The sequence below is a fragment of the Salmo trutta genome, chromosome 23 (assembly GCF_901001165.1).
Source record: "Salmo trutta chromosome 23, fSalTru1.1, whole genome shotgun sequence".
In the NCBI taxonomy this organism is placed as follows: domain Eukaryota; kingdom Metazoa; phylum Chordata; class Actinopteri; order Salmoniformes; family Salmonidae; genus Salmo; species Salmo trutta.
Window position 1 is genome coordinate 23,011,019 of NC_042979.1, and position 12,614 is coordinate 23,023,632.

The 12,614-nt window shown below is 37.9% G+C and overlaps 1 protein-coding gene across 4 annotated transcripts in view; it reads right to left on the bottom strand.

The window, feature by feature from the left end:
- Positions 1–2,450: 2,450 nt before the first annotated feature.
- LOC115159618 (uncharacterized) overlaps positions 2,451–12,614 on the bottom strand; it is a 42,845-nt gene continuing 32,681 nt past the window's right edge. The window contains exons 1-10 of one of the 4 annotated variants that reach the window (XM_029709510.1): positions 9,471–10,034; positions 9,252–9,287; positions 8,686–8,985; positions 3,920–4,213; positions 3,695–3,793; positions 3,352–3,471; positions 3,217–3,244; positions 3,084–3,124; positions 2,965–2,996; positions 2,451–2,825 (exon numbers count right to left, since the gene is read on the bottom strand). In XM_029709510.1, the coding sequence (XP_029565370.1) occupies positions 2,664–2,825; positions 2,965–2,996; positions 3,084–3,124; positions 3,217–3,244; positions 3,352–3,471; positions 3,695–3,793; positions 3,920–4,213; positions 8,686–8,985; positions 9,252–9,287; positions 9,471–9,498 (1,140 nt within the window). In that variant the 5' untranslated portion in view covers positions 9,499–10,034 and the 3' untranslated portion in view covers positions 2,451–2,663. Of the gene's footprint in view, positions 2,826–2,964; positions 2,997–3,083; positions 3,125–3,216; positions 3,245–3,351; positions 3,472–3,694; positions 3,794–3,919; positions 4,214–4,313; positions 4,614–4,885; positions 4,922–5,102; positions 5,672–8,685; positions 8,986–9,251; positions 9,288–9,470; positions 10,035–12,442; positions 12,527–12,614 lie in introns of those variants that run through there. The other 3 variants (XM_029709507.1, XM_029709508.1, XM_029709511.1) reach the window with 3 other exon arrangements.

Sequence of the window (12,614 nt, forward strand, 5' to 3'; positions counted from 1 at the left end):
AAGCACTGTCATACCTGTAGCTGTCATAGGTTTGTAATATGCTCCAATTGCAGGTGTAGATAAGACTGATCTGGGTGGGCCTATTCTGTCCTAAGATCCGTAACAAACATGTTACCTCTTTTGGGAGACAGGGGTTATGAGAGTTATGTTCATGCAAGATTTTGTTCTGGGTTTTCGAGATTATGTTGGGCCTAACCAGGCCTAACTGGCAGGAACCACTTGTAGCTGCAAAAAAAATCAATTTAAGATATTATTGAATTGTTGCAATTATCATGTGGGTTTCATTTGTCTCTAGTTGAAGCTTTGCACATGAATAATTTACTTATTCATCAAGAAAGCTGTTCATTTACACATGCATCAAGTATACTTGTTCAAATGAATCACATCTTAAAACCTTTGCACATCTATTCATTGCCCAGTATGAGAATGAAATTGGTCTGAGAGGAACAGATGTTGACAGACTACAGGAGGAGGTGGGGTCCACAGAGTATCAGATATTACCAACAACGACGAGACGGCCTACAGGAAGGAGGTGAGGGTCCTTGGAGTGTGTTGTCAGGAAAATAACTTCACACTCACTGTCAACAAAACAAAGGAGATGATCGTGAACATCAGGAAACAGCTGAGGGAACATCCCCCTATCCACATCGATGGGACAGTAGTGGAGAAGGTGGAAAGTTAGAAGTTCCTTGGCGTACACATCATGGACAAACTGAAATGGACCACCCACACAGACAGCGTGATGAAGAATGCGCAATAACGCATCTTCAACCTCAGGAGGCTGAAGAAACACTAAAAACACTCAAACTTTTACAGATGCACAATCGAGAGCATCCTGTCGGGCTGTATCACCAACTGGTACGGCAACTGCTCCGCCCACAACCGTAAGGCTCTCTAAAGGGTAGTGAGGTCTGCACAACGCATCACCGGGGGCAAACTATCTGCCCTCCAGGACACTTACACCACCCGATGTCACAGGAAGGCCAAAAAGATCATCAAGGACAACAACCACCCGAGCCACTGCCTGTTCACCCCGCTATCATCCAGAAGGCGAGGTCAGTACAGGTGCATCAAAGCTGGGACCGAGAGACTGAAAAACAGCTTCTATCTCAAGGCCATCAGACTGTTAAACAGCCATCATTAACATTGAGTGGCTGCTGCCAACATACTGACTCAAATCTCTAGCCAAATTAATAATAAAAATTGGATGTAATAAATGTATCACTAGTCACTTTAAACAATGCCACGTTATATAATGTTTACATACCCTACATTACTAATCTCATAGGTATATAGAGTACTCTATACCATCTATTGCATCTTGCCTATGCCGTTCGGCCATTGCTCATCCATATATATATATATATATGTACATATTCTTATTCATTCCTTTACACTTGTGTGTAAATGGAATTTGTGTGTAATTGTTAGATTACTTGTTAGATATTACTGCATGGTCGGAACTAGAAGCACAAGCATTTCGCTACACTCACATTAACATCTGCTAAACATGTGTATGTGACCAAGAAGATTTGATTTCATATGTAAATCAGGAAGCAGAGAGAGGAAATATGGAGGTGGTGTATCAACAGGTGGAAGTCAAGGCACATACTGTAAGTTTTATTAACAAAACATATTTTTTAAACTAACAGTGGTGTAAAGTACTTAAGTAAAAATACTTTAAAGTAATACTTAAGTAGCTTTTTGGGGTATCTATACTTTACTATTTATATTTTTGACTACTTTACCTTTTGGTTCACTGCATTCTTAAGAAAATATTGTACTTTTTACTCCATACATTTTCCTTGAGACCCGAAAGTACTAGTTACATTTTGAATGCTTAGCAGGCCAGGAAAATAGTCACATTCACAGACTTATCAACCGAACTTCCCTGGTCATCCCTACTGCCTCTGATCTGGCGGACTCACTAAACTGACATGATTTGTTTGTAAATGATGGCTGAGTGTTGGAGTGTGCCCCTGGCATTCCGTTAAAAAAAAGAGAAAAAAAAGAAAATGGTGGATTCTGGTTTGCTTAAAATAAGGAATTTGAAATTATTTATACTTTTATTTTCATACTTAAGTATATTTTAAACCAAATACTTATAGAGTTTTACTCTAGTAGAATTTTACTGGGTGACTTTTACTTTTACTTGAGTCATTTTCTATGAAGGTATCTTTACTTTTCCTCAAGTATGACAGTTGAGTACTTTTTTCCACCACTGAAAACTAATATACACCAGACAAGGTTAAAGAGAGAGATGTAGAGAGCGAGAGATCAGAAAGGGAGAGAGAGATGTAGAGATGTAACAAGCAAAGTTTGACATGTGTTCTACGCTCTTGTGGATTTGAGTCTCTATTGACTCTTGTCAAGGAGTGAAATAGATTGGTGACTACTGATTGGTGACTGCTGACTATATTGGGTAACTCAATATAGGAAAATATTTCTTCTATGTTTCATACAAAGTTTAATTTTCATTTATTTCATTTAACCTAAAATGCAAATAGTTGAAGCTGCTTGTTTTCGGAAATTAGTAGATATCTTCGTTGTTGTGGCAGTGTTCTTTGTGCTATGAGTAAATTATGATCCAATATGAAGAAAAAAAGCTAGGATTGTAACTGTAAACTATAACAAAACATGTTATCCAGTAAATGTTTCTTCTTCTATGATTCTGCTAAGAGGGCGTACTCTCCAGCTATTTCAAACTTGATCTTGGTGCGCCCAGGTCCAACTTGGTTACCGGTAGATGTCACTGTTGCATATTGAAGACTAGCTCGGTCACTTGTAGATGTCACAGTAGTGTATTGCAGACTACTGTCCTCTTCCTGTAAGAGAGAGATCAAGTCACTTTGAGCTGTGTGCACAGTAGGGTTGTCATTGGTGATATTGGCAATATTGCTTGATATCGTGGAAGTAAAGTGCATAGTAGGCTACTTCACACTGCACTGGTTCAAACCAACTCACCTCATCCCTAGACGGCTTTGTGATGACAGAATCTGTTTAAAATGAGAGAATGATGGATAATAAAACACTGAACAAAAGAAGATAAAGGCAGTGGTGGTTTAGTTAACTCTCAAACTCACAGACACAAGGTGGGGTTTGGTCTTGCTGCTCAGGTGGGCTTCTGTCAAGACAATGCAGTACAGTCAGAAAGATATAGCTGTGCATGAATGAAGAAAAAATTATGTGAATCTAAAATGAATACACCAGTCTTACCCAGTATTTACATGCCTGCCTTGAACTCCTTCAAAAGATGCATAGAGATAATTTAGCAACTTTGAAAATAACTCAAAGTAGCCTTTGGAACAAAATAAGAATGTATTATGAGTAGACCTATCTGAAAGTACGCACCACACTTGCGTTGGAGAACACACAGCACAGACCCAGCTAGCAGAACCAGGAAAAGGGAACCAGCAACCAGACTGATGATGACGAGGAACACTGGACCTGAAGAAACTGAATGAAGGCTCACTGACAGTGAGACATCTGTACAGTATAACCTGACCTTACAATTACTAGAATGTTTGTGCAAATAAGCTTTACTAACAGTGACTATCGAGATACTTAACAGGTTAGAGATGTTAGAAACGTATTAATAGCTGTACATTTAGAAGCAGAGTCATTCACTAAACTTGCAATTTGAAGTTCGTAGGACTACTAACAGTTAATCTAAAACCAAAACAATGTCACTCACCTCTTCCTTGGGCTGTGACATTGGTGCTTGTTTCCTCCTGAACAGTTATGATTAAATTGAACTCTGATGGGGAACTAGTAGCTCCTGGAGGATTTACAACTGAAATAATTAAAACATTGACATGCGCACAATAATGATATACTAGTCTTGCAATACAACAAATAGACCAACAGTAGACTGACACATTTGAAATCACAGAAATTGATGGGCTCTAGTCTTCCTCACCATCTATGGTGATACCGAGGGGTTCACTATGCTGTGATGTCACAGTATCTTCACCCTCTACCACCAGCTCCACAGCACAGGTGATGAAGATCTCTCCAGCACTGCTCCTCTTCCTCTGCAGTTCCTCTTCTGCCACTCTCCCCACACAGACATTGTCATTGTAGGGTAGTTTTTTGAAGTGTGAGTCACCATTGTTCAGATAAAAGTAGCATGAGGTGCCAGCCTTGGCCTCACATCGAAGATTGAGGTAATTCCCAATCTTCTCCACATGAACACTGGGCTTTCCAATTGGATCTGTTGGTAAATTGTGAAAGTAATTTATGAAGTCAGTTAACAAGTGGGAAGTGTACCCTGGTAAACATGTGCTTTGGAGTACTGTAAAACTGTCACTTACCACCCAATATAAGTCTACGAGCATCACTAGGTTTTGAGGTTTTGATCATTTTACCTTCTCTGTTCTGTAGAATTACACAGCTGAGATCTACTTCAGTCTTGTTCCACTTTTTGAACTCATTCCACAACAAATTGAACTGGCAAGCACCCTGCTTGTAATCCAGTTTTCTTATAGGGTTGGGGTCGTGATCTCTGTAGAAAATGCACTCTGTGCCTTTTGGTGACTCACAGCGTACTGTAACAGGTGTAGCTACATTGATGTACCCAGGGGAAAATACAATAGTGGGAGTGGGAACCAAATCTGTTTAGAGAAATAGAGAGAATCTATGAAATTGTGAGTGATAAGAATCTTGATTCAGAACATATTTGTATGTGGAGTATCACTTCCTTGTCTCTCTATTTGCAACTAAATACATTTCTTAATAAAGACCTGGCACTTTAAGCATTGTGCTACTCTATATTAGTTGTGAAAAGTAGTGTACAAATCTGTCATCAAAAAATATGTTTATGCCTGAAATAAATCAATAGCTGTTGAGCTGGACAATTAATGAAGTGACATTTGGTAATATGTACCTGCAGAACTTTCTTTTACCGCAACACCGGCAACATCTTCGAACAAGGTAAAAACAACTTAGTGAGACATTTTACAAGCCTTACTATAAGACATGATAAAGGCTCATACAGGCTTAGAACAAGTTATAAAGCATACAGTACATTAAGTAACATATCACCAAAACTTAAAATCAGTGTAAAGACATTGATCCAAAGACCAAAATAATTGAATACTCACAAATGAGAAGAATATAAGACAAAGACATATTTTCCACTTTCTTCCGTCAGTGAAGTGAACTCCACACATAGATTGTCATGTGAGAAAACTGATGTGTGTTTGGTAGGACACAGAAAAACCTACAGAGGAGGATATGGAGACTCACGTCTGATGTTGTGACAGATCACTAGTGACGCTGAAGAAAATGACCTTGTTTTCATTGACCACTAAGGGGCTGTCCATGTGGTCCACCCTACATTAAACTTCCTGAAAATATAGGTAACTACAGCACAGCTATTTCAAATGTGAGAACTCTAGTGAATCATTGATCAAATAAACTTGTTGACTTTTCAAAGAGTAACTTTAAAATCTACACACACAAATAAACAAAACCAAAACTAAATACGCAGTAGCTTAACAGCAACATCACCCTAACAACTGCTAGGCAGGACACAAGAGATACGGGCCATAAATTAATAAATCTCCCTTAAGGTGACCTGACTTGACCTCAACACCCCTCCATCACTAATCCATGGCTCTCTCCCTTCATCAATGTCTGCCACATGTAATTGCTTCCCTGCACTCAACACATTCCAAGCTTAATTGCTCACACTATATAGCTTCCTCCAATAACCATTCACTTCTGGTGTAGACCCTCTAAACCTCAGCACTCCATCAGTGACATGAATATGTATATTTTCATATTCTCAGATCCCAACACAACACACACATTGACATGATCAAATGAGTTCAGTTACTGATCTATTGGGTTTATTTGAAGTTGGACAATTTGATGGATAGTTTCTTGTTTGAGCTTTTTCACCCCACAACTTTTATAGCTTTGTAATGGAGGTGACTAATGCTTCTCCAAATGAGGAAATGGCAGGTACCTTGATCCATGTCTGTTTAGTTTACATAATACATATTTACAGTCAGAGTAATCAGACTGTGCCAACTAAGATATGGCTTGGATTGCATCCGTAGATCACATTACCTTTGTGGAATTTTGGCTAACATCGTTTTTTGGAAACAAATCCATGCATTGAAGAAATGGAAAACAGGAATCCAAATATATTTTAGTTGTTTTTTATTTCATCACCACCAATAAATTGTGTCACATGTTTTGGTAAACCACAGGTGGAAAGGTTATGGATTGTTTCTCAAATAATTAAGATTTCTGTGAGAGTACTGGATAGTGCTGGATAACATTAACATCAACTCCTTCTAGGACGCTCCAGTTTCTTTTTAAAGGCTGGACTTTTATTATGTGAATCTTGCAATATATCCAGAAATTATACAACTGGCATTTTATTTATTTAAATTGTTGAATGATAGATGTTTTTCTCATCCATCTGGGTTTGAGGGCTAGGGACAGGGTGTTAGGGGACCAGTTGCAGCACAATGGCTTATTGTAGCACATCTCAGCCTAGATCATGACCACCATTCCATTACTGTGTCTTTCCACACCTCTTCATGTTCTCTGACAAGTCATTTCTATTGATGGAAATAGACATGAGCTTCATACAGTATGAAGATATGTATAGCAAGCTGTTTGCGTTGTTGTTTGCAGGGGTGATGTTGGTGCCTTCTCCTCATCTCTAGAAATATAAGTGTATTTGCATTATCAGTACCCTCACTGTGGTCACATCTACGTGACAAACAGACTCGACACACTCTGCTAAAGCTCAGGTACAACAGTGAACATCATCAGACATCGGACCGTTGAAAATCGTTGATGACCTTTGAAACTCAACTGCTGTGTAATCTAAACACAATGCTGCTCTCAGAGTGGCTCCTCAACTTCCAAATAAATTAAACATTTCCAACAAGATTTACAATATAATGTACAAGCTTTATTTCCCCTGGAAAACACAACATCCATGAGCAGAAAAAAATGAAATGCGAATAAAATTGCTCTGTTTCAGACATATAAACTTATTGCACATGAAACACTTTGCATAATGTAAAATACATTAACAAGCAATGGGGAGTAAAGAGATTTGTTCCACACACATATTGCATCTTAGATGGGTTTTGGTCAAGACACGACAATTCACCAGTTCATCAAACAGATAATATAAAAACATGCATGAGTAAATATTTATGAATAAATAGACCACTCTTACCTCCGTTTGACATTGCCTTGCGGATCAACTTCAGAGATAAAAGTATGATGAAAACAAATCATTCCGCCAGGTTGTATAGCTAATAAAAGACATGACAAAAGCCTTCTGAACAACAAACAGATGTAGGATCTTAATTTGAGACAGTTTGCTACAGCAGGAAATTAATCCTGCAGGAACAGGAAATGTGAATTATTATGTGGATGATAATTAATGGAAATATTTGTTGGGGTTGATACATTTCTTTTAGGGCAAATCAAGTTTGAAAATTTCAAAGCAGAAATTACAAACTTTTGAAGCATTTCTAATGCTCAAATGCACTGCAAATGTGCATTTCCTGCTGTGCAGGAAAATTCTCAGAAATAAAAGAGTAATCAAATGAAGTTCCTACATCCGTTACAATTTGTGTGAGTATGAGAAGGCATGCACCACGTCTATACCAGAGAAGACACAGAACAAATTCCATCAGCAGAATGATTACATAGACAACAGCACGAAGACTGGTGTACTGGTAGAAGGGGATCTCTGAGGTGGATTCTGGAAGGGAAAGGGACATCACAATCAAAAACAGTATCTGAATAGGTACTTGCTGATGTACTTCAACAAACTGAGCTCACAATAATTATGCTTATTTAATACACCTTCTCCTTGTGTAGTTATACTACTGACTGACCTATCCTCTCCAAGTGAGATGGAACTGGTGGCTCCAGGATGATTTACAACCAAAGTAAATAAAACAATGATATACACAGTATGTACAATAATTATATACAGTATTAGTCTTGCAATACAGTAATACACAGACAGAGGATTGTCATGATAATATTTTCACAGTTAATCTAAAACTCAACCGATGTTACTCACCTCTTCCTTGGGCTGTGACATTGGTGCTTGTCTCCTCCTGAACAGTTATGATTAAACTGAACGCTGATGGGGAACTAGTTGCTCCTGGAGGATTTACAACTGAAATAATTAAAACATTGATATGTGTACAATAATAATATATTAGTCTTGCAATACAACAATAGACCAACAGAGATTGACACATTTGAAATCACAGAAATTGATGGGCTTTAGTCTTCCTCACCATCTATGGTGATACCGAGGGGTTCACTATGCTGTGATGTCACAGTATCTTCACCCTCTACCACCAGCTCCACAGCACAGGTGATGAAGATCTCTCCAGCACTGCTCCTCTTCCTCTGCAGTTCCTCTTCTGCCACTCTCCCCACACAGACATTGTCTATGAAGGGTCGTTTATTGAAGTTTGAGTCACCATTGTTCAGAAAAAAGTAGCATGAGGTGCCAGCCTTGGCCTCACATCGAAGATTGAGGTAATTCCCAATCTTCTCCACATGAACACTGGGCATTCCAATTGGATCTGTTTGTAAATTGTAAAAGTAATTTATGAAGTCAATTAACAAGTGGGAAGTGTACTCTGGTAAACATGTGCTTTGGAGTACTGTAAAACAGTCACTTACCACCCACATTAAGTCTTCGAGCATCACTTGGTTTTGAGGTTTTGATTGTTTTACCTTCTTTGTTCTGTAGAATTACACAGCTGAGATCTACTTCAGTCTTGTTCCACTTTTTGAACTCATTCCATAACAACTTGAACTGGCAAGCACCCTGCTTGTAATCCAGTTTTCTTATAGGTTTGGGGTCGTGATCTCTGTAGAAAATGCACTCTGTGCCTTTTGGTGACTCACAGCGTACTGTAACAGGTGTAGCTACATTGATGTAATCAGGGGAAAATACAATAGTGGGAGTGGGAACCGAATCTGTTTAGAGAAATAGAGAGAATCTATGAAATTGTGAGTGATAAGAATCTTGGTTCAGAATGTGTTTGTATGTGGAGTATCACTTCCTTGTCTCTCTATTTGCAACTAAATACATTTCTTATTAAAGATGTGGCACTTTAAGCATTGTGCTACTCTATTGTGAAAAGTAGCGTACAAATCTGTCATCAAAAAATACTTTTATGCTTGAAATAAATCAAAAGCTGTTGAGCTGGACAATTAATGAAGTGACTTTTGGTAATATGTACCTGCACAACTTTCTTTTACCGCAACACCGGCAACATCTTTGAACAAGGTAAAAACAACTTAGTGAAACATTTTACAAGCCTTACTATAAGACATAATAAAGGCTCATACATACTTAGAACAAGTTATAAAGCATACAGTACATTAAGTAACATATCACCAAAACTTAAACTCAGTGTAAAGACATATTGATCCAAAGACCAAAATAATTGAATACTCACAAATGAGAAGAATATTAGACAAAGACATATTTTCCACTTTCTTCCGTCAGTGAAGTGAACTCCACACATAGATTGTCATGTGAGAAAACTGATGTGTGTTTGGTAGGACACAGAAAAACCTACAGAGGAGGATATGGAGACTCACGTCTGATGTTGTGACAGATCATTAGTGACGCTGAAGAAAATGACCTTATTTTCATTGACCACTAAGGAGCTGTCCATGTGGTCCACCCTACAATAAACTTCCTGAAAATATAGGTAACTACAGCACAGCTATTTCAAATATGAGACCTCTAGTGAATCATTGATCAAATAAACTTGTTGACTTTTCAAAGAGTAACTTTAAAATCTACACACACAAATAAACAAAACCAAAACTAAATACGCAGTAGCTTAACAGCAACATCACCCTAACAACTGCTAGGCAGGACACAAGAGATACGGGCCATAAATGTATAATTCTCCCTTAAGGTGACCTGACTTGACCTCAACACCCCTCCATCAGTAATCCATGGCTCTCTCCCTTCATCAATGCCTGCCACATGTAATTGCTTCCCTGCACTCAACACAATTCAAGCTTAATTGCTCACACTGTATAGCTTCCTCCAATAACCATTCACTTCTGGTGTAGACCCTCTAAACCTCAGCACTCCATCAGTGACATGAATATGTATATTTTCATATTCTCAGATCCCAACACAACACACACATTGACATGATCAAATGAGTTCAGTTACTGACCTATTGGGTTTATTTGAAGTTGGACAATTTGATGGATAGTTTCTTGTTTGAGCTTTTTCAACCCACAACTTCTATAGCTTTGTAATGGAGGTCACTAATGCTTCTCCAAATGAGGAAATGGCAGATACCTTGATCCATGTCTGTTTAGTTTACATAATAAATATTTCCAGTCAGAGTAACCAGTCTGTGCCAACTAAGTTATGGCTTGGATTGCATCCACAGATCACATTACCTTTGTGGATTTATGGCTAACTTAGTTTTTTGGAAACAAATCCATGCATTGAAGAAATGCAAAACAGGAATCCAAATATATTTTAGTTGTTTTTTATTTCATCACCACCAATAAATTGTGTCACATGTTTTGGTAAACCACAGGTGGAAAGGTTATGGATTGTTTCTCAAATAATTAAGATTTCTGTGAGAGTACTGGATAGTACTGGATAACATTAACATCAACTCCTTGTAGGATGCACCAGTTTATTTTTAAAGGTTGGACATTTTTTTATGTGAATCTTGCAATATATCCAGTTATTATACAACTGGCATTTTATTTATTTAAATTGTTGAATGATAGATGTTTGTCTCATCCATCTGGGTTTGAGGGCTAGGGACAGAATGTTAGGGGACCAGTTGCAGCACAATGGCTTATTGTAGCACATCTCAGCTTAGATCATGACCACAATTCCATTACTGTGTCTTTCCACACATCTTCATGTTCTCTGACAAGTCATTTCTATTGATAGATATAGACATGAGCTTCATACAGTATGAAGATATGTATAGCAAGCCGTTTGCGGTGTTGTTTGCAGGGGTGATGTTGGTGCCTTCTCATCTCTAGAAATAGAAGTGTACCTGCATTATCAGTACCCTCACTGTGGTCACATCTACGTGACAAACAGACTCAACACACTCTGCTAAAGCTCAGGTACAACAGTGAACATCATCAGACATCGGACCGTTGAAAATCGTTGAAGACCTTTGAAACTCAACTGCTGTGTAATCTAAACCTAATGCTGTCTCCTCTCAGAGTGGCTCCTCAACTTCCAAATAAATTAAACATTTCCAACAAGATTTACAATATAATGTACAAGCTTTATTTCCCCTGGAAAACACAACATCCATGAGCAGAAAAAAATGAAATGCTAATAAAATTGCACTGTTTTAGACATATAAACTTATTGCACATGAAACACTTTGCATAATATAAAATACATTAACAAGCAATGGGGAGAAAAGAGATTTGTTCCACACACACAAATTGCATCTTAGATGGGTTTTGGTCAAGACACGACAATTCACCAGTACATCAAACAGATAATCCCCCAAAAAATGCATGAGTAAATATTTATGAATAAATAGACCACTCTTACCTCCGTTTGACATTGCCTTGCGGATCAACTTCAGAGATAAAAGTATGATGAAAACAAATCATACCGCCAGGTTGTATAGCTAATAAAAGACATGACAAAAGCCTTCTGAACAACAAACAGATGTAGGATCTTAATTTGAGACAGTTTGCTACAGCAGGAAATTAATCCTGCAAGAACAGGAAATGTGAATTATTATGTGGATGATAATTAATGGAAATATTTGTTGGGGTTGATACATTTCTTTTAGGGCAAATCAAGTTTGAAAATTTCAAAGCAGAAATTACAATCTTTTGAAGCATTTCTAATGCTCAAATGCACTGCAAGTTTGCATTTCCTGCTGTGCAGGAAAATTCTCAGAAATAAAAGAGTAATCAAATGAAGTTCCTACATCCGTTACAATTTGTGTGAGTATGAGAAGGCATGCACCACGTCTATACCAGAGAAGACACAGAAAAGATTCCATCAGCAGAATGATTACATAGACAACAGCACGAAGACTGGTGTACTGGTAGAAGGGGATCTCTGAGGCGGATTCTGGAAGGGAAAGGGACATCACAATCAAAAACAGTATCTGAATAGGCACTTGCTGATGTACTTCAACAAACTGAGCTCACAATAACCATGTTTATTCAATACACCTTCTCCTTGTGTAGTTATACTACTGACTGACTTATCCTCTCCAAGTGGGATGGAACTGGTGGTTCCAGGAGGATTTACAACCAAAATAAATAAAACAATGATATACACAGTATGTACAATAATTATATACATTATTAGTCTTGCAATACAGTAATACACAGACAGAGGATTGTCATGATAATATTTTCACAGTTGATCTAAAACCAAACCAATGGTACTCACCTCTTCCTTGGGCTGTGACATTGCTGCTTGTCTTCTCCTGACCAGGTTTGATTAAACTGAACTCTGATGGGGAACTAGTAGCTCCTGGAGGATTTAATACTGAAATTAATAAAGCTTTGATATGTCTACAATAATGATATATTAGTCTTGCAATACAACAATAGACCGACTG